The sequence below is a fragment of the Cherax quadricarinatus genome, chromosome 5, assembly GCF_038502225.1.
Source record: "Cherax quadricarinatus isolate ZL_2023a chromosome 5, ASM3850222v1, whole genome shotgun sequence".
Classification (NCBI taxonomy): Eukaryota; Metazoa; Arthropoda; class Malacostraca; order Decapoda; family Parastacidae; genus Cherax; species Cherax quadricarinatus.
Window position 1 is genome coordinate 3799520 of NC_091296.1, and position 22565 is coordinate 3822084.

The 22565-nt window shown below is 38.4% G+C and overlaps 1 protein-coding gene across 2 annotated transcripts in view; it reads left to right on the top strand.

Annotated features, from left to right (window-relative positions):
* The first annotated feature begins 1491 nt into the window (after nt 1-1491).
* Nucleotides 1492-22565, top strand: part of LOC128684904 (uncharacterized) — a 57180-nt gene continuing 36106 nt past the window's right edge. Inside the window, exons 1-5 of one of the 2 annotated variants that reach the window (XM_053771243.2) lie at nt 1492-1699; nt 8321-8478; nt 10873-10962; nt 11121-11228; nt 19451-19565. In XM_053771243.2, the coding sequence (XP_053627218.1) occupies nt 1580-1699; nt 8321-8478; nt 10873-10962; nt 11121-11228; nt 19451-19565 (591 nt within the window). In that variant the 5' untranslated portion in view covers nt 1492-1579. The remainder of the gene's footprint in view (nt 1700-8320; nt 8479-10872; nt 10963-11120; nt 11229-19450; nt 19566-22565) is intronic. The other variant, XM_053771244.2, reaches the window with a different exon arrangement.

Consider the following 22565-nt stretch of genomic DNA (forward strand, 5'->3'; position numbering starts at 1 on the left):
TTTGGGAATCCCCTTTGACCCATACATGTCAGGAGAATTGATAGGGAACAGTGTAGTAAAGAAAGCGAATGCCAGACTGAAGTTCCTGTATAGACAAACACAGTGTCTACCTACTGAGGCTCGCAGGACCCTATGTCTAGCCCTTATGCAATGCCATATGGATTACGCTTGCTCTTCTTGGTACTCTGCCTTGACAAAAAAACTGAAAGATAGACTGCAAATCACCCAGAACAAAATCGTAAGATTCATTCTGGGGCTGGGACCAAGAGAACATGTAGGCCAGGATGAATTACAGCAGTTGGATATGCTGAATGTTGAAGAAAGAGTAAAACAACTGAAGCTAAATCATGTTTATAAAATTGCTCACAGTGTCCAGAATATCTTGCTGTCAATTTTGTCAAGGTTGGGAACCGCAGCAATCATAGTACTAGGGGGAGAGAGCACAACTTTGTAGTACCCACAGTCAGTGGCCAGGCTTCAAACACCTTTTATTGTACAACAATAAAGGAATGGAACAGACTGCCCGCACATGTCAAAGCCAGTCATAGCATGAACCAGTTCAAGAAGAGTGCCAAAAGGTATCTGATGAATGAAGCTACAGAAAGGGAGGGGAATGATTTTCTATTTTTTAGCTAACATACGTGTAAATTTTACCTTATCCCTAGTAATGACCCTCGTATTGTAGATAGTCTTAATGACCTTGGTGTAGTAGATAGTCTTTTTAGTATGATAATAAGATGTTATCTTCATTATAGAATAATAAGAAAATATTATAACCTTTATATTATAATAATAAGATAAAAGGACCACAATGGAAATAAGTCACTCTGACTTTTTTGGGTTATCCTAGGTTCTCTACACATATGCTGCTATGTATGATAATTCTATGTAACTGTATTTGTGTATACCTGAATAAACTTACTTACTTACGTTAACAGGTACATGAATGTTAGCTTAAGCTTGTCCTACCCCTCAAGGAAGGTTCCTTGATGTTGGTGAGGGGCTCTTGATTTAGGGAATTGGATCTGTGCTCCAGTTCCCCGAATTAAGCCTGAATGCCTTCCACATCCCCCCCCCCCCCCCAGGCGCTGTATAATCCTCCGGGTTTAGCGCTTCCCCCTTGATTATAATAATAATAATTAAGCTTGTCCGAAATGCTCTACATAACTATGGGTTTTCAGCATGCACTCCAGTGTCACCCATTGCTGTGTAAACAATGTATCATGTTGAAATAAACTTGCATTTGTACAAACTTGTATTTGTATTATTTAATAAGACGCCATTGTGGAATGGCGCCAAGTGAGCCTCTCGTATTTCTTAAGAAACTACCAAATTGGACTTTATACCGTAACTGTTTCATAAATCCAAAATATTTAGATATCGAAATATTTAAATACATGCAAATATTCGTTGGAGTATTTTTTGTTTGCAATTGGTTCACTTATTTTATTACTTGTTTGAGAGTCAGGTGTTAAGAAACGCGATGTAAACATCGTTGTTGGTGTGTTAGCATGTCCGCAGACTTGTGTCTGCTCTTATTTTAACCTGTCTTTTTCGCTTATTGTTGGAGGTTACAACCATGTCTGACGCTGAGGAAGATGATAGCTGCTCAGAGCTCTTTGTCAACTACTATGGAGACCCAATTAAGTTCTGCATAAGAATTTGTCCAGAGAAAGCCAAGTTGGACAGACTCATCCGAGTGAGTTGTTACAAGACGGATTTATTTCAGAGATAAATATATCTTTTTACTTGTGAATTTGTGCATGTTATAACATAAGATTATAGTCCAGGCACTCTGGCCTCTCCAAATGAATAACCAGTATCCCAGGTCAGATATATATTCAATAAATATGTTAGTGTTTGCACTTACGACCTTGCATCAGTATTGTTAAGTTTATTTAGGCACAGATACACATGAATACAATTATCATATATATTGTAAATTATCTAGGATAGCACTTCTTATGGTGATAATTGGTATAAAATACCATCCACTGTCTGGGCGAAACGTCAATGTAAGACTGCATTATAATGCGTTTGTGTCTTTTTTTATGGTATCATTATACTTTTGACTCTCACAAGGCCCCTCAAGGGAGGTTCCTTGATGCTGGTGAGGGGCTCTTGATCTAAGGAAATGGATCTGTTCTCCGGTTTCCTGAATTAATCCTGAATACCTTTCATCCCCCCCCACAGGTACTGTATAATCCTGAATGAACATTAAAATGGTATTAAATACCGACAAGTTGTTAGGTAAGACACATATGCAACAGTTAGGTATCTTTATTTCGAAACGTTTCGCCTACACAGTAGGCTTCTTCAGTCGAGTACAGAAAAGTTGATAGAAGCAGAAGATACTTGAAGACGATGTAATCAGTCCATCACCCTTAAAGTTTTGAGGTGGTCAGTCCCTCAGTCTGGAGAAGAGCATTGTTCCATAGTATGAAACAATATGGAGATGAAGTGACAGGATGGAGCCTTATATAGCGCCAAGAGGTGAGACGTAGGTCACTAGAAGAGGTAAGAACTCAGATGTTGGGAGGTTAGGTCCCTCTCAAATCCAGCCGTTCTCACTAGTAGAGGTTGTCGAAGTTGATTGTAAGTCTGTACCAAGATACCCTTGTGTTTCGAAATAAAGATACCTAACTGTTGCATATGTGTCTTACCTAACAACTGTATAATCCTATGGGTTTAGTGTTCCTCCATGATTATAATTAGATCAGTGTTTCAGTTTCTCGATTCTAGTCTAACTACCTTCCATTCCCTGAGGCACTGTATGACCCCTATGGGTTTAGTGCTCCCCATGAATGTAATTATAATAATATTACTCTCACAAGAACATCAGAATGCAGGAGCACTGCACTAGGCCTACTGGCCCATGCTAGGCAAGTCTAATTCACACTCTATATCCTCTTAAATCTAAATTTACCAAACAAATCCATTGTGAGTGTCTTGTCTTGGCATAAAATGGTATAAAATACCAACACAATGGAAAAGGAGATGTAAATGCAGTATAATGTGATCCTTGATTGATGGAAAAGGAAATATCTATTTGTGACTTGATAAAGCCTTGTGTGGGCAAAAAGTTATCAACAAAGCATCAAATTACATTGCATTTATGTCTCCTTTACCATTGTGTTGGTATTTTATACCATTTTATACCAAGACACAAGAGTTTCAGGACATACTAACACAAGATCTACGATGTTTACATTAAATTCCTCAACACCTGGCTCTCAAACAAATAATAAATTAAATCACAAACAGATCTGTTTGTGACTTAATAAAGCTCATTGTGTGGGTGAAACATCAATAAAGGATGACATTATATTGCCTTTGTGATAGTGTGTATAACCTCTTTATTTATTTCCATCTTCCAAACATATACTTAAACACCTTCCCAGAGACTGCTTTCAGTCTCTGTGAACATACTCTAGAAATCTCTTATTTATGCCCATGGTTTTAAGGTTATCCTAGATCATATTTTATTTATTTATTTATTAATTTGAACATGATACAGAGAAGTACAAGGAATACAATTTTTTAAGTGCAGCATGTCAAAGCCCCTTGTATGCAGAGCATTATGGGCAGGCTTAAAATTAACTTAAGATTAACTAAGCAATGATATATTCAGTGGTACTGTACAAAAATTATTGTAAAACAGATAACAATTTAGTACAATTTATTACTTTTATATACCTATATAGGTCAATAAGATAAATCTTTTTTTTTTATTTTAAACCTGGAGGGTTAGCCACCCAGGATAACCTAAAAAAGTCGGTGCATCATCAAGGACTCTCAGTCTTATTCCCATTATGGTCCTTTAATCTTATCCCCCAGGATGCAATTCACACCAGTTGACTAACACCCATGTACCTACTTCTAGATGAACAGGGGCTGCAGGTGTAAGGAAACATGCCCAACATTTCCACCCATGCCTGGGATTGAACCATGGACACGCAGTGTGTGAGGGAAGCGTGTTGTCAACCGAGCCACAGGACACCTTAGTGCAAACAATAGAAATAAATCACACAGACTTTAGAGGGTTATTCTAGATTAAATCTACACAGTGTATTATAATTATGAGCTCATAATATATGTGTCATCAACACCATTGTAAAATTTTTATGCAGGAAATACTCAACCCTTTCAGGGTCCCCAGGCCCTCTTCGAGACTTGTTCTCAGGGTCCCCAAATTTAAAAAAAAAAAAAAAGATTTTTTCTTATGAAAAGATAAAGAATCTTTTTTCAATTATAATGATACCAAAAGTATGAAATTTGATGGAAAACTTACTGAATTATGCTCTTGCGAAGTTAACGGTCTCGATGATGTTTACACCGGCGATTTTGCCCAATTTGAGCCCTATTTTCGGCCAATTCCAGTGTACTAGTTGACACAAATCGTAACTATTTTGCTAGAACTCCATTTTTTCTATCGAATGAATACAAGAAACCACCCATTTCCTGATTTCAACTATTCAATAAAGTGGTCAGAATTTAGCAATTTTGCCAATTTCACACAAATTTCAAAAGATGCCAATTTCTGAATAGGGTCCAGAATAAACAAGAAAGACATTCCTGGCACTTTGAATTTTTATTCTTACAAAAATAGAAGATTTACTGTTATGCAGACTACTGCATTAGTGTAGAAATGGTATAAGTAATATCAGCGCACTTGTGAAAGAATATTAGACTCACCAGTTGACGTGTATTGGACACTTGGCATGATTTGTTTACTTTTGAACTTTGGTAAAAATCGAACATTTCTGCTACTTTGAGCTCAATTTCAAGGTACTTTTCATTGTAAAACCAGTCAAAATCATCTCAATTTCTCTAATATGTTTTCCATTCTATAAAATGAGACCAGGAAAACTAGAATACAACAATAAATACCATATGAAAATACAATGCGAAGTCTCTGTTTTAATCCAAAAACACGGTCACAGTTTTTTTTTCTCATTACGCACTGTGTGCTGCAGGATTTTTTTTTATACTGCGCACACTGACCACACAGACCCATTCTTTCATATGTAGGCCTACCAGCTTTCTCTCACTAGATTTGAGGGCGCTAGAATTTAGGCGTACTAGTATGTCAAAAACCCCGGTGCGTAAGCTGTACTAGTACGGCCGAAACCCTGAAACGTTTAAAAACTCATCAAAATTTAAAGCACTACATGGTATAAAAATCTTTGTATATTTAACCAGATTACAGCTTGTTGTATTACATCTTTTCTTCCTCTCTGTAAATAGGTCCTCCATGTCGTTCTTTATTTTACATTCGTATGGGATTTACCTTTTCGTTGACTCGTGTTTATGATACATCAAAACATGAAGAGTCTTTTGAGAACAAACATTAGTGCAACATACCTTTGATATAATGGACTAGTGGTGTTGAGCAGGTGGCCAGTAATGGTGATTGTAACAATAACAGATAGTTCTGTAGCAAGTGAACTTTGTCTGTTATTTCAAATCATTTGACCTGGTGAATTTTGTCCAGTATTACTGGAGTACGTATTTTATTTTGTTCATGTCAAGCACTAAACCCATGTGGGTGTTTCAGAGTATCATGATGGAGGCTTGATCCTCCATCTGCTAATCCTGAGAAAGACAATAACTATTGCAGGTATTGAAGAGCTTAAACCAGTGACCCACACGGGTTTATCACTTTTCGTGAACATAATAACAATATAATATATATGTACAGGGGAACCTTGGTATATGACCAGCTCCCCACTCGAACAAAGCTCAGCACTCGACCAAACAAATATGACCTGTCAGAACTTCGCTGTAAAGTATTTCGTGGTAAGGTACCTAGGGATTGGCAGAGAGCATGCATAGTTCCTTTGTATAAAGGCAAAGGGGATAAAAGAGAGTGCAAAAATTATAGGGGGATAAGTCTGTTGAGTGTACCTGGTAAAGTGTATGGTAGAGTTATAATTGAAAGAATTAAGAGTAAGACGGAGAATAGGATAGCAGATGAACAAGGAGGCTTTAGGAAAGGTAGGGGGTGTGTGGACCAGGTGTTTACAGTGAAACATATAAGTGAACAGTATTTAGATAAGGCTAAAGAGGTCTTTGTGGCATTTATGGATTTGGAAAAGGCGTATGACAGGGTGGATAGGGGGGCAATGTGGCAGATGTTGCAAGTGTATGGTGTAGGAGGTAGGTTACTGAAAGCAGTGAAGAGTTTTTACGAGGATAGTGAGGCTCAAGTTAGAGTATGTAGGAAAGAGGGAAATTTTTTTCCCAGTAAAAGTAGGCCTTAGACAAGGATGTGTGATGTCACCGTGGTTGTTTAATATATTTATAGATGGGGTTGTAAGAGAAGTAAATGCGAGGGTCTTGGCAAGAGGCGTGGAGTTAAAAGATAAAGAATCACACACAAAGTGGGAGTTGTCACAGCTGCTCTTTGCTGATGACACTGTGCTCTTGGGAGATTCTGAAGAGAAGTTGCAGAGATTGGTGGATGAATTTGGTAGGGTGTGCAAAAGAAGAAAATTAAAGGTGAATACAGGAAAGAGTAAGGTTATGAGGATAACAAAAAGATTAGGTGATGAAAGATTGAATATCAGATTGGAGGGAGAGAGTATGGAGGAGGTGAACGTATTCAGATATTTGGGAGTGGACGTGTCAGCGGATGGGTCTATGAAAGATGAGGTGAATCATAGAATTGATGAGGGAAAAAGAGTGAGTGGTGCACTTAGGAGTCTGTGGAGACAAAGAACTTTGTCCTTGGAGGCAAAGAGGGGAATGTATGAGAGTATAGTTTTACCAACGCTCTTATATGGGTGTGAAGCGTGGGTGATGAATGTTGCAGCGAGGAGAAGGCTGGAGGCAGTGGAGATGTCATGTCTGAGGGCAATGTGTGGTGTGAATATAATGCAGAGAATTCGTAGTTTGGAAGTTAGGAGGAGGTGCGGGATTACCAAAACTGTTGTCCAGAGGGCTGAGGAAGGGTTGTTGAGGTGGTTCGGACATGTAGAGAGAATGGAGCGAAACAGAATGACTTCAAGAGTGTATCAGTCTGTAGTGGAAGGAAGGCGGGGTAGGGGTCGGCCTAGGAAGGGTTGGAGGGAGGGGGTAAAGGAGGTTTTGTGTGCGAGGGGCTTGGACTTCCAGCAGGCATGCGTGAGCGTGTTTGATAGGAGTGAATGGAGACAAATGGTTTTTAATACTTGACGTGCTGTTGGAGTGTGAGCAAAGTAACATTTATGAAGGGATTCAGGGAAACCGGCAGGCCGGACTTGAGTTCTGGAGATGGGAAGTACAGTGCCTGCACTCTGAAGGAGGGGTGTTAATGTTGCAGTTTAAAAACTGTAGTGTAAAGCACCCTTCTGGCAAGACAGTGATGGAGTGAATGATGGTGAAAGTTTTTCTTTTTCGGGCCACCCTGCCTTGGTGGGAATCGACCGGTGTGATAATAAAAAAAAAAAAAAATAAATAAATAAGTCACCGTGGGGCCTACGAAGATTAGTGATAACAGTCAACCAAACAGGAAATTGGTTGAGAAGAACTTGTTCGATACTCAAATGGAGCGGCACTCGAGCAGCCTTCTGGAATGAATTAGGGTTGCATACCGAGGTTCCACAGTGCATATATAATATTGTTTGTTGACCATAAAAATGGCTTTCCTATGCATCTAAATCAGATATAGTGTAAGGTTAACAAAGAGACCTTAGTGTAATTAAATTATACGTACTTGCTGGCTTTTTTGGGTTATTCTGAGTTATTCCTCATAGCTTATCACAACTATATGACAGTAACAATTGTGTTTAATGCAGTCATTATGACATTTATAACATCACTGTAATTTGAAAATAATCATTAAATTATACCTGACTGAAGCTTAATTTTTCACTTTCTCTTAATTTACTTGAGTCAAACTTTCCATACTGTACATACATAGTATTATTTTATTCATCTTCAGTGCATGTCTAGTTTTCGTTTACTGCTGTTTGTCTGTACCTTCTGTTTTGAATAATTTTCCTGAGATTTACATATCATTCTGTGTATTATTCATTAATTTTGTAAAGCATTTATTTATCAGATATAGCAATTTGAATTTGTATTTTTTTTACATTTTGTATTTAATTTTTTTTTTTTATCAAAATTGGATACATCAGCAGTGTGCTGCTGCCTGATTCTATGTGGTAACTACACAGTGGGAAACCAAAGCTAGCTGTGTTTCCTGTCATATTCTGTTATGTATGATTGTACACATACGTACATGTATAAGGTTGAAATCTTTCAGCCTAAGCTGGGAGACTTAAGAGCAGTGAAGTGATTGCTAAGTATTTTATTATGGGTTTATTTTTTATTTTAGAGTGGTTATGGAGAGCTGACATCAAAACACGGTCCTCACACCATCCGTCTCCTGCCCCAAGGTGAACAAATTCCCATATCACATGGGGATAGCTTTCGCTCCCAGTACATATATGACTGTGTAGCTGAGGGTAAATTACTCCCACTGGAGAACTATAGGTAATTGGTTTTCAGATTCTGTATTGAATATTATTATTTATTTAATTAGGCTTTAACTAGTGCTTAGACTTTTTATTAATTTACTTAGGCTGTATGTATTTAATCTTCAGTATTTTTTTACAGATTTACAACATTAAGAACATCAGAATATAAGAGCAATGTGCTTAACCAACTGGTTTCAGTCATCCTACCATTCTCACTTATTTAATAATTTACACTCATCCATCTATTCTCATTCATCCAACTATTCTCATTCATCCAATCATTCTCATTCATCCAATCATTCTCATTCATCCAACCATTCCCATTCATCCAACCATTCTCATTCATCCAACCATTCTCATGTCTCCAACTGTTCTCATTCATCCAACCATTCCCATGTCTCCAACTATTCTCATTCATCCAACCATTCCCATGTCTCCAACTATTTTCATTCATCCAACCATTCCCACTCACCCAATCATTTACACTCATCCAACTATTCTCATTCATCCAATTATTCTCATTCATCCAACTGTTCTCATAATCAGTCTTCATAGAAAGGATTTCAGATTCAAAGAATTATATAATTTTGTTGTCCTTCATAGTGTAGATTTTTCAGTACATTTATGTGATATAATCTAAGTGAAACCTTACTGATGAAACTGCAGTTAACCTGAAGATTTTTCTTATGTCTTGATATAAAGCTAAACAATCTATTAGCTTTATTGCAAATACTAATGAACTGATATTTTGGTTTTAGATATTTGATACCCATATCTGTTAGGTCTTTTCTGCATCTGGTTTGATTAAATTCTATGGTTGTTTTCTTTCTCCAGTATTAGAACCTTACATTTATCCATACTAAATTGCCTGTACCATACACAGATATCCCACGCATAGGAGAGAGAAACTTATGACTACATTTCGGTCTGATTTGGACCATTTACAAGTCACACTAACATAGGAAGGTGAGGGAGCCAGTATATAAAGGAGGGGCAGGGGGGACAGGGACAGGATGATGAGAGGAAGAAAAAAGGATGTGGAGAAGTAGTGGTGGAGGTAATGCTGGAAGTGGTGGTGGTGGTAGTAGTAGTAGTAGTAGTAATAGTAGATAGTAGTAAACAACTCACAGAATAGATGGAGTTCAGATGGAGAGAACAGGAGTCAGTGCTCTAACTACTGTACCTGCTGGCTAGATTCTGAGAGTAGGAAAACATTTGTAATTCATCAAAGGTATATCTAAGGCATACACACACCTCAGTCCATAAATTGACTGTCAGTTTATGGACCTCAGTTTGAGCCCCTCATCCACCTTTCTGTTTATTCATCAACAATTGTTTATTACAGCTTAATTTGAGTTCATACTAGAAAGGTTTACATGGGCTCCACTGCAGGCTTTTGTAGATGAATTTCACATCAACATGGCTATGGCAAACTCTAAATCCTGAAGCTCTCTGGCTTCTACAGATTTTATTTATTATCTTAATTTTGTGCTTCAACAAATTTACTTATTTTATACTTTATTCTCTTATTTAGTTTTTTGTAGGGTGTGAATAAGGTAAACTACAACCTCTCCTCACTTAGCGATGTACTCGTTTACCAACCACTTGGACTTACGACCAGCTCTCCAACCAGCATGCAAACCTAAATAATGTACATTAGAGTTGATTTCCTCTATTCTGTTTATTATAGTATACAATAAACTACTGTATAAACATTTAAAAATACACCTACCATCCAACTTATGACCTGCTCAACATATGGCCGTTCGACTTATGGCCGTGTTTTCTGTGCCAAATTTCTGGGAAATAAACAACTGTTTGTCTTGTACACAGTGTTTATCTTAAACCTTACAGTATAAAATACAGTACTAACAGCATAAAAGTAAAGTAAAAAATGAAATACCAAAATAAAACAATAAAGTCATTACAAAAATGTGATGTTGATATTCAGTAGTAAGGTTTGACTTACGTCCATTTCGACTTACGACCGGTATGTCGGAACCGAACTCGGTCGTGAGTCAGATGGTACCTGTATACCAAAAATGTTATAAATGGTGCAAAGGTGACACTAAAATAATATCTTAACATGGTTGACACAAACCCACTATATGTATAGTACACTCCTTGCTTAATGACCAGTTCACTTACCGACCTACTTTTAGGAATGGAACCCATCATTAAGTGAGGAGAGGCTGTAATGATATAATAATGATCTACACAATACAGAAGATTCTAAACATGTTTGTAAGTCAAGGACTTACTGTATTATCTTGAAGCAGCAGTGTGTTTTCATGCGTGCATGTGCATGGTAAATGGAATGTATATTGTTATCAATTTTTACATACTTTTTGTAAAAAATTTTTTTTTCCCAGTGCTATTCACAGTACTGTATATCTTTTATCTCCTCTAGGGCATTTCCAAAGTCACGTTTCACAAAAGATATTGACGTAATGGACATCATGATGGGAAAACATTCGTGGGATGAATGCGTGAAGACTGAGTAAGTAATGAAAGAATTCATGGCACAATTTTATGTAAAAGAGCAATAATGTTAGAGTGATGTTACATGATAGTTTTAGAATTTTTAACTGTTTATAGCCAGCCTTTCATTGCCTAATAATATATCCTTATGTCATTTGTGTTTTATTTATATTCCAGCGAGAAAGTAGAGACTCTTATAAGCGATTTCGATGATGATGATGATGATGATGATAAGAAGGCCAGTACAAGTTCACATAAAAACTCAGCAAAATGCGCCTGGAAAAGGTATGTATACTTCTTTATTATCAGCTGTATGTTAAAAGTATAGAAATTAAATGGCTAGACTATAAAATAATTCATAAAGCTCAGGCTACAGTCACATTATTAAAAAAAATAGTTTTTGCTTAATACTATGACCTTCCCTTGCCTAGTTAACTTCTCCACTCTCTTCTCCCCTCAAGGAAGGTTCCTTGATGTTGGTGAGGGGCTCTTGATTTAGGGAATTGGATCTGTGCTCCAGTTCCCCGAATTAAGCCTGAATGCCTTCCACATCCCCCCCCCCAGGCGCTGTATAATCCTCCGGGTTTAGCGCTTCCCCCTTGATTATAATAATAATAATCCACTCTCTTCTGTACTATATAGGACGGCTCCCTATATAGAGATCTACATTCACATGCATAGTGCTCCAAAAGTAGGTCTATGTTTTTTTTACATATTTTCAAATACATAACAAAAAAAAACGTAGATCAAAGTTTTTTTTACACGTTTTCAAATGTAAAAAAAAGAAAAAGAAGCTCTATGTTTTTTTACATACTTTCAAATGTTGAAAAAACGTAGATCTACGTTTGGACAGTTTAAGGGTTAAAATTCATATAAAATCCTGATAACATGTTTACAACTCTATAGGGAAATGGAACAGAATTCTTCCTCCATAAGCCATGCGTGTCATAAGATGCGACTAAAATGCCGGCAGCAAGGGGCTCCTGGCATATTAGTCACCTTCTCCTGTATACATTACTAAATTTAAAAAAAGGAACTTTTTTTTTTGGTCACACTGCCTTGGTGGGATACAGCTGGTTGAAAAAAAAAGTTTACACTATCATATACACCTACCATCCGACTTACGACCTGCTCGACATACGTCCACTCGACCGTGCATCTGGCAGCTGGGCTGGGCCGGCTGATGCACACCACTGTACATACAATATTTGACAATACTCGCGGCAGCAATGTGTCATGCAGGCAGCATCAGTTTGAGTAACTCTGCCCTATCAGCATCATCATACTGTATTAACTGTACTAACTGGACAGTAAATTTCACCATGGCCCCTAAGATGAAGTCTGAATCTTGCACTGGAGATTGTGGCAAGAAAGGCTCTTACTCTCGAACTCTCTATTTGTTTTCACTGTTGCACATAAACCTGTCTGTATCTGTCTGTCTGTTTATCTGTCTGTATCTCTGTGTGTCTGTCTGTCTACTAGTGTGTCTGTCTTTCTGTCTACCTGTGTGTCTTTATGTCTACCTGTGTGTCTTTCTGTCTACCTGTGTCTGTCTTTATGTCTACCTGTGTCTGTCTTTATGTCTACTTGTGTCTGTGTCTACCTGTGTGTCTGACTTTCTGTCTACCTGTGTGTCTGTCTTTGTCTGCTTGTCTGTCTCAGAGCCACTCATTAAGAGTGTACTTGGTCTTGAAGATACCATATTAATAATGATAATAATAATAATAATCACTGAGGCGCATTAAATGTGTATAAAACGTTAATATAGACATTTTGCTTAATCCATCTATGATTTTTTTTCAAAATTATATAATAACCATGCTACATAACATATAAATTAACAAATATGAGATGTTTTTCTGGCCGGCTTGACAGTGAACAGGAACCGTTCCTGTCCGGGCTGGTAACAACAACAGCAACAACAACAACAACGTTTGTTTACATAACTCGTGAACATTCTACATTCTCATTCTCTCATTTATTCATTTAATCTTGTTTACTCACCTCTCACTCTACATTAAAACTACAGATATTTTAAGGTAAGTAATGAGTGGACACGATTATTATATTATAGCTTAATAATAATAATAATATTAATATTAGTTTGTATCTGGAGTTTAACGGAGAGTTCCGGGGGTCAACGCCCCCGCAGCCCGGTCTGTGACCAGGCCTCCTGGTGGATCAGAGCCTGATCAACCAGGCTGTTACTGCTGGCTGCACGCAAACCAATGTATGAGCCACAGCCCGGCTGGTCAGGTACCGACTTTAGGTGCTTGTCCAGTGCCAGCTTGAAGACTGCCAGGGGTCTGTTGGTAATCCCCCTTATGTATGCTGGGAGGCAGTTGAACAGTCTCGGGCCCCTGACACTTATTGTATGGTCTCTTAACGTGCTAGTGACACCCCTGCTTTTCATTGGGGGGATGTTGCATCGTCTGCCAAGTCTTTTGCTTTCGTAGTGAGTGATTTTCGTGTGCAAGTTCGGTACTAGTCCCTCTAGGATTTTCCAGATGTATATAATCATGTATCTCTCCCGCCTGCATTCTAGGGAATACAGGTTCAGGAACCTCAAGCACTCCCAGTAATTGAGGTGTTTTATCTCCGTTATGCGCGCCGTGAAGGTTCTCTGTACATTTTCTAGGTCAGCAATTTCACCTGCCTTGAAAGGTGCTGTTAGTGTGCAGCAATATTCCATCCTAGATAGAACAAGTGACCTGAAGAGTGTCATCATGGGCTTGGCCTCCCTAGTTTTGAAGGTTCTCATTATCCATCCTGTCATTTTTCTAGCAGATGCGATTGATACAATGTTATGGTCCTTGAAAGTGAGATCCTCCGACATGATCACTCCCAGGTCTTTGACGTTGGTGTTTCCCTCTATTTTGTGGCCAGAATTTGTTTTGTACTCTGATGAAGATTTAATTTCTTCGTGTTTACCATATCTGAGTAATTGAAATTTCTCATCGTTGAACTTCATATTGTTTTCTGCAGCCCACTGAAAGATTTGGTTGATGTCCGCCTGGAGCCTTGCAGTGTCTGCAATGGAAGACACTGTCATGCAGGTTCGGGTGTCATCTGCAAAGGAAGACACGGTGCTGTGGCTGACATCCTTGTCTATGTCAGATATGAGGATGAGGAACAAGATGGGAGCGAGTACTGTGCCTTGTGGAACAGAGCTTTTCACCGTAGCTGCTTCGGACTTTACTCTGTTGACTACTACTCTCTGTGTTCTGTTAATGAGGAAATTATAGATCCATCGACCAACTTTTCCCGTTATTCCTTTAGCACGCATTTTGTGCGCTATTACGCCATGGTCACACTTGTCGAAGGCTTTTGCAAAGTCTGTATATATTACATCTGCATTCTTTTTGTCTTCTAGTGCATCTAGGACCTTGTAGTAGTCATCCAATAGTTGAGTCAGACAGGAGCGACCTGTTCTAAACCCATGTTGCCCTGGGTTGTGTAATTGATGGGTTTCTAGGTGGGTGGTGATCTTGCTTCTTAGGACCCTTTCAAAGATTTTTATGATATGGGATGTTAGTACTATCAGTCTGTAGTTCTTTGCTATTGCTTTACTGCCCCCTTTGTGGAGTGGGGCTATGTCTGTTGTTTTTAGTAACTGTGGGACGACCCCCGTGTCCATGCTCCCTCTCCATAGGATGGTAAAAGCTCGTGATAGGGGCTTCTTGCAGTTCTTGATGAACACGGAGTTCCATGAGTCTGGCCCTGGGGCAGAGTGCATGGGCATGTCATTTATCGCCTGTTCGAAGTCATTTGGCGTCAGGATAACATCAGATGGGCTTGTGTTAACCAAATTCTGTGGCTCTCTCATAAAATATTCTTTTTGATCTTCGACTCTCAGTCTGGTTAGCGGGTTGCTAAAAACTGAGTCATATTGGGACTTGAGTAGCTCACTCATTTCCTTGCTGTCATCTGTGTAGGACCCATCTTGTTTAAGTAGGGGCCCAATACTGGACGTTGTTCTCAACTTTGATTTGGCATAGGAGAAAAAATACTTTGGGTTTCTTTCGATTTCATTTATGGCTTTTAGTTCTTCCCGCGATTCCTGACTCCTATAAGATTTCTTTAGCTTAAGTTCGATGCTTGCTATTTCTCTGACCAGTGTCTCCCTACGCCTTTCAGATATATTGACCTGTTTTAGCCGCTCTGTTATTCTTTTCCGTCGCCTGTAAAGGGAGCGCCTGTCCCTTTCTATTTTACATCTACTCCTCCTTTTAAAGGAATAAGCCTTGTGCATACATCGAGCGCCACCGAGTTAATCTGTTCTAGGCATAAGTTGGGGTCTGTGTTGCTTAGTATATATCTTCCCAGCTTATATCAATTAGGATTTGGTTTACTTGGTCCCACTTTATGTTTTTGTTATTGAAGTTGAATTTGGTGAATGCTCCCTCGTGACTAATCTCATTATGTCTGTCTGGGGCTCCACGCATACATGTCTGAACCTCAATTATGTTGTGATCTGAGTATATTGTTTTTGATATGGTGACATTTCGTATCAGATCATCATTGTTAGTGAAGATGAGGTCTAGTGTATTCTCCAGTCTAGTAGGCTCTATTATTTGCTGGTTTAAATTGAATTTTGTGCAGAGATTTAAAAGCTCGTGTGAGTGTGAGTTTTCATCAGAGCTGCCTCCTGGTGTTATTATAATAATATTGTATTATTATTGTAATAATAATGATTATTAATATTATTATTAATTTAGGGCACTGGAGCACAGACCCACTGTATAACACTTTTTCTGGATTTTTTGGGTTATCCTAGGTAATTTATACTATGTATGATAACTTTACTTAAATGTACCAGAGAGAGAGAGAGAGAGAGAGACAGAGACAGACAGAGAGACAGAGACAGACAGACAGACAGACAGACACAGACAGACAGACAGACAGAGACAGACAGACAGACAGACAGAGACAGACACACACACACACACACACACACACACACACACACACACACACACACACACACACACACACACACACACACACACACACACACACACACACACACAAACAGACAGACACAGACAGACACACACACACAGACAGACACACACACACACAGACAGACACACACAGACACACACACACACACACACAGACAGACACACACACACAGAGCCAGCCAGCCAGCCAGCCAGATACATATTACACATGTTCCAGAGTTGTTTCTCTGGCAGGATGACACTACCTGTGGTATTCTCCCATTCCACTGTGTCGACAATACATAAAGATAATAGTAACATATACTGTATGCGATGTAAAATTTACATTACATATCACTACCATGTATACATTATATACAGTACATAAATAATTAAAATACAACAATAGAAGTAAATTATGGTAAAAAGAATGAAATAATGATTGTACATTACAGTATTATGTAGGTAGTTTATATAGGAAAGTTTTGACATTATGCCCTACCCAATATGTCGGCAATTTTCAAAGGTTCGACTTACGTCCATTTCGACCTACGACTGGTTGGTCGGAACCAAGCTTGGTCGTAAGTCGGATGGTAGGTGTATTAAGCGAGCAATAGAGCTAGGCCTAAAAAATGCATATACAACACACATTACTTACTTTTAAAATATTTTCTTATAGTGAGTGATGAATATATTTAGCGTAGGAAGTCTGAATGAATGAAGAATGGTTATAATTGAAAACCACTGTATTAACCCTTAAACTGTCCAAACGTAGATCTACGTTTTTTCAACATTTGAAGGTATGTAAAAAAAACGTAGATCTTCTTTTTGTTTTTTTACATTTGAAAACGTGTACAAAAAAACTGTGATCTACGTTTTTTTTGTTATACAGTGGACCCCCGCATAACGATCACCTCCGAATGCGACCAATTATGTAAGTGTATTTATGTAAGTGCGTTTGTACGTGTATGTTTGGGGGTCTGAAATGGACTAATCTACTTCACAATATTCCTTATGGGAACAAATTCGGTCAGTACTGACACCTGAACATACTTCTGGAGTGAAAAAATATCGTTAACCGGGGGTCCACTGTATTTGAAAATATGTAAAAAAAACGTAGATCTACTTTTGGAGCACTACGCATGTGAGCATAGATCTGTTTGGACAGTTTAAGGGTTAACAAAATGTAAAGCGTAGTGCTGTAAAGCAGGGCCTTCCTGTACTGATTTTACCTAAACTGTGCAAGGGTGCAGAAGTTGGATTTACAGTATTTAACTTCAGAAGAAAATGATTTTTTAATTTTATAATGTTTGGGATAATTTTTTTACCAAGAATGTTCTGGCCAATGTTTCTGCTGACAGTCTATTATTTTATATCAAATATGACCTTACTAAAGTTGTGTTGGTCAAGGAACAGTTTCATTCATTTCTTGAATTTCATACTTGGGGAGAAGATAAGATCCTCTTTCTTGTCATCTCTTGAGAGAGCAAACAGGTTATGCTAACCATATCTTATGGCCTGGGTTGGCCATAGCAGCTCTTAACCTTACCAGGGGCTCATGTCATGGGCTTTGTTTGAAGATCAGAATAGAACTTTGCCTTCTCCAGACCTGTAGGTTTTCAACAGTCTGTTATTGCTTCCCAAGTTTATTTTGTAGACCTTAGCTGGAGTAGAGTCTTCCTTGTTCTTATACATTCAGAATGGGCCACCTTGATAGCTCTGTACAGTGCTTCTCACCATGTACCTATTCAGAAATTCTACCATTCTGATGCTTCATTTGTAGGGATCCTTAAAAGGAATACCATAAGTAAGTCTTGAAAGCTGGCCACATTATATTTTGAAGTATAAAAAAGTGGGAGACAAGACTTGTTTAAAAAAAAAAAAACTGCTTGCTTTAACCCTTTCAGGGTTTCAGCCATACTAGTACGGCTTACGCACCAGGGTTTTTGATGTACTAGTACGCCTAAATTCTAGCGCCCTCAGATCTAGTGAGAGAAAGCTGGTAGGCTTACATATGAAAGAATGGGTCTATGTGGTCAGTGTGCGCAGTATAAAAAAAATCCTGCAGCACACAGTGCGTAATGAGAAAAAAAAAACTTTGACCGTGTTTTTGGATTAAAACAGCGACTTTGCACTGTATTTTTGTATGGTATTTATTGTTATATTCTAGTTTTCCTGGTCTTATTTTATAGAATGGAAGACATGTTACAGAAATTGAGATGATTTTTGACTGGTTTTACAATGAAAAGTACCTTGAAATTGAGCTCAAAGTAGCAGAAATGTTCGATTTTTTACCAAAGTTCAGTAGTAAACAAATCATTCTAAGCGTCCAATACACGTCAACTGGTGAGTCTAATATTCTTTCACAAGTGCGACGATATTATTTATACCATTTCTACACTAATGCAGTAGTCTGCATAACAGTAAATCTATTTTTTGTGAGAATAAAAATTGAAAGTGGAAAGAAAAAGAATGTAAGAGTGGCATGGGGACGTGACTAATGAACAGAGAACTTGTTATTTTAGTGCCAGGAATGTCTTTCTTGTTTATTCTGGATCCTGTTTGGAAATTGGCATCTTTTGAAATTTGTGTGAAATTGGCAAAATTGCTAAATTCTGACCACTGTATTGTATAGTTGAAATCGGTAAATGGGTGGTTTCTTGTACTCATTCGATAGAAAAAATGGAGTTCTAATGAAATAGTTATGATTTGTCGACTAGTACACTGGAATTGGCTGAAAATAGGGCTCAAAGTGGGCAAAATCACCGATGCATAAACATCGTCAAGACCGCTAACTTCGCAAGAGCATAATTCCGTAAGTTTTCCATCAAATTTCATACTTTTGGTGTCATTATGATCGGGAAAAGATTCTTTATCTTTTCATAAGAAAAAATAATTTTTTTTTTTTTTTGAAATTTGGGCGACCCTGAGAACAAGTCTGGGAGAGGGCCTGGGGACCCTGAAAGGGTTAATAAAGATTTCATGAACCACAATGTCTGCCACCTTCCCTTGTCAAATGTTCTTGTTAGTTCACACTGAATGATGCTTGAGGGTTGTTTTTCATTAGGTTATATTGAATAGTGCTTGAGGGCTACGCTGTGAGTGATGTAAGCAGCCAAAGGAGCACAGATGCATATGAGAAAGTCAATTAAGACATTTTGTAAAGTGATCTTAGAGTTTGTTACTGGTATTATAAAGGTTCTATCAGCAAGTTGCTGTTTTCATAAATGGTTCATCAAACTCTTCATAAAAAAGTAGTTTTTCATGCTTCAAAAAGTTATGCACTAATATGATACATAGATGTATGTCCCTTGTTCAGATATTAATCGTTGAAGTCTGGCTGTGAGCTGACCAGTGGTGGAAGAAAAATTGTATAGCAGAAGGAATCTTTTTCTTGATTATTATTACAGTATTACTTTTCAGCCATACGGTATATATCTTTTCCACCATGTGGTATATATCTTTTCCACCATGTGGTATATATCTTTTCCACCATGTAGTACTGCATAAGAGAAAGATGTGATAATTAATAATCTAATTTGATGAATTAACTTTATTTTTTAGCAGTCGTTTGTATACCCAAAGTGAGAGGAGGGCAATGCTGGACTACATTATTAAACACAACAGGCATAATGATGTCAAAGGCAGATCATTATGGGAGGAGATGGAAAAAGCACAGGTAAGTTGCAAATATATATCTTATTTTATTTTGTATTAACACAGTGGCCATTTCCCACCAAGGCAGGGTGACCCAAAAAGGAAGCAGTGCTTTCATCATTACTCACTCCATCACTGTCTTGCCGTAAGCATGCTGATACTACAGTTAAAAAGCTGCAACATATCTCTTATTCATACACCTTGATACAGTGGTCTTGTATGGTGGTCATCCACACACTTGAATCATTCATACACCTTGATACAGTGGTCTTGTATGGTGGTCATCCACACACTTGAATCATTCATACACCTTGATACAGTGGTCTTGTATGGTGGTCATCCACACACTTGAATCATTCATACACCTTGATTCAGTTGTCTTGTTCTGTGGTCATCCACACACTTGAATCGTCTTTAGCTGATCTGCTAGATTTTTTTTTTTTAACACAAGCCATCTGCCGAGGCAGGGTACCCGAAACAGAATCATTGTCACCATCATTCATATTATACTTCTTAAACCACTGGTTTTGTCCTGTTGTTGTTCAGACTGAGTAATTCTCAGCTGACAGTGCCATTAATTTTTTTTAACACTGGTCATCTCCCATGAAGGTAGGGAGACATACACAACAAAGGAAACACATTCACAGCCATTCATTTAACAGTTGTTTGTTAGAAGTGTGCAGACATCAGAGTTTAAGTGAGCCTCCAAATTTTTACATCTCCAGCCCCTCCTTCAAAGATGTTGTATTAATAAATATTTTCTCTCAATTTAGAGCAGGATTCGAACCTGCACACACTGCATCAAAGTACACAGTACTTTCACCACTCAAACAAATCCCAGACTGGGCTCTAGCTGAGTGGAGAAAGTACTATATACAGTGGACCCCCGGTTAACGATATTTTTTCACTCCAGAAGTATGTTCAGGTGCCAGTACTGACCGAATTTGTTCCCATAAGGAATATTGTGGAGTAGATTAGTCCATTTCAGACCCCCAAACATACACGTACAAACGCACTTACATAAATACACTTACATAATTGGTCGCATTCGGAGGTGATCGTTATGCGGTGGTCCACTGTACTTTGATTCAGAGTGTGTAGGTTTGAATCCTGCTGTGGACTCAGAGTCCATATGCAAATTGTTTAGCATGTTATATTAAATGGTAAAAACACGACCTTCACAGTTAAGTCGTCAGACTTCACGATTGGAGGATGATTATTGGAATTATCCAACATGAATAGAACCTCAAATACAAGATTCTTTCTAGCCAAGTACTTCTTGATTGCAGGATGAAAATAATGCTTGGACTAATCCATAAAATAGGCCTCAGTCATTCATACTGCCTTATTAAGCTTGTTCTTGAAATCCCCTTTTGTATGTGTGAAGAGGATCAAGCAGGGACTTTCTATATCGTATGTCATTGATGTCAGCTAGGTGTATATCAGTAGTATCATGAACTTGTAGAAATAGACTATTATTATTATTTTTATTATCTTTCTCTGTAAGCCATGCATGTCGTAAGAGGCGACTAAAATCCCGGGAGCAAGGGGCTAGTAACTCCTTCTGTATAAATTACTAAATTTAAAAAGGAAAACTTCGTTTTTCTTTTTAGGCCACCCTGCCATGTTGTGATATGGCGTGTTGAAAAAGAAATCATTATATGAGATGGATTGATGAAAACATCTAAAATGGTTTGATAAATGCAGTGTCAGTAAGGCAGATGACACTGAATGAAACTTTAGACAGCGTGAGTGGTATTGTGGGAAGAGAGAAGAGTTACATTATCAAATTTGATAAAATAAATAATTTATTATATAAATATAAGTGAACAGTATTTAGATAAGGCTAAAGAGGTCTTTGTGGCATTTATGGATTTGGAAAAGGCGTATGACAGGGTGGATAGGGGGGCAATGTGGCAGATGTTGCAGGTGTATGGTGTAGGAGGTAGGTTACTGAAAGCAGTGAAGAGCTTTTATGAGGATAGTGAGGCTCAAGTTAGAGTATGTAGGAAAGAGGGAAATTATTTCCCAGTAAAAGTAGGCCTTAGACAAGGATGTGTGATGTCACCGTGGTTGTTTAATATATTTATAGATGGGGTTGTAAGAGAAGTAAATGCGAGGGTCTTGGCAAGAGGCGTGGAGCTAAAAGATAAAGAATCACACATAAAGTGGGAGTTGTCACAGTTGCTCTTTGCTGATGACACTGTGCTCTTGGGAGATTCTGAAGAGAAGTTGCAGAGATTGGTGGATGAATTTGGTAGGGTGTGCAAAAGAAGAAAATTAAAAGTGAATACAGGAAAGAGTAAGGTTATGAGGATAACAAAAAGATTAGGTGATGAAAGATTGGATATCAGATTGGAGGGAGAGAGTATGGAGGAGGTGAATGTATTCAGATATTTGGGAGTGGACGTGTCAGCGGATGGGTCTATGAAAGATGAGGTGAATCATAGAATTGATGAGGGGAAAAGGGTGAGTGGTGCACTTAGGAATCTGTGGAGACAAAGAACTTTGTCCTTGGAGGCAAAGAGGGGAATGTATGAGAGTATAGTTTTACCAACACTCTTATATGGGTGTGAAGCATGGGTGATGAATGTTGCAGCGAGGAGAAGGCTGGAGGCAGTGGAGATGTCATGTCTGAGGGCAATGTGTGATGTGAATATAATGCAGAGAATTCGTAGTTTGGAAGTTAGGAGGAGGTGTGGGATTACCAAAACTGTTGTCCAGAGGGCTGAGGAAGGGTTGTTGAGGTGGTTCGGACATGTAGAGAGAATGGAGCAAAACAGAGTGACTTCAAGAGTGTATCAGTTTGTAGTGGAAGGAAGGCGGGGTAGGGGTTGGCCTAGGAAAGGTTGGAGGGAGGGGGTAAAGGAGGTTTTGTGTGCGAGGGGCTTTGACTTCCAGCAGGCATGCGTGAGCGTGTTTGATAGGAGTGAATGGAGACAAATGGTTTTTAATACTTGACGTGCTGTTGGAGTGTGAGCAAAGTAACATTTATGAAGGGGTTCAGGGAAACCGGCAGGCC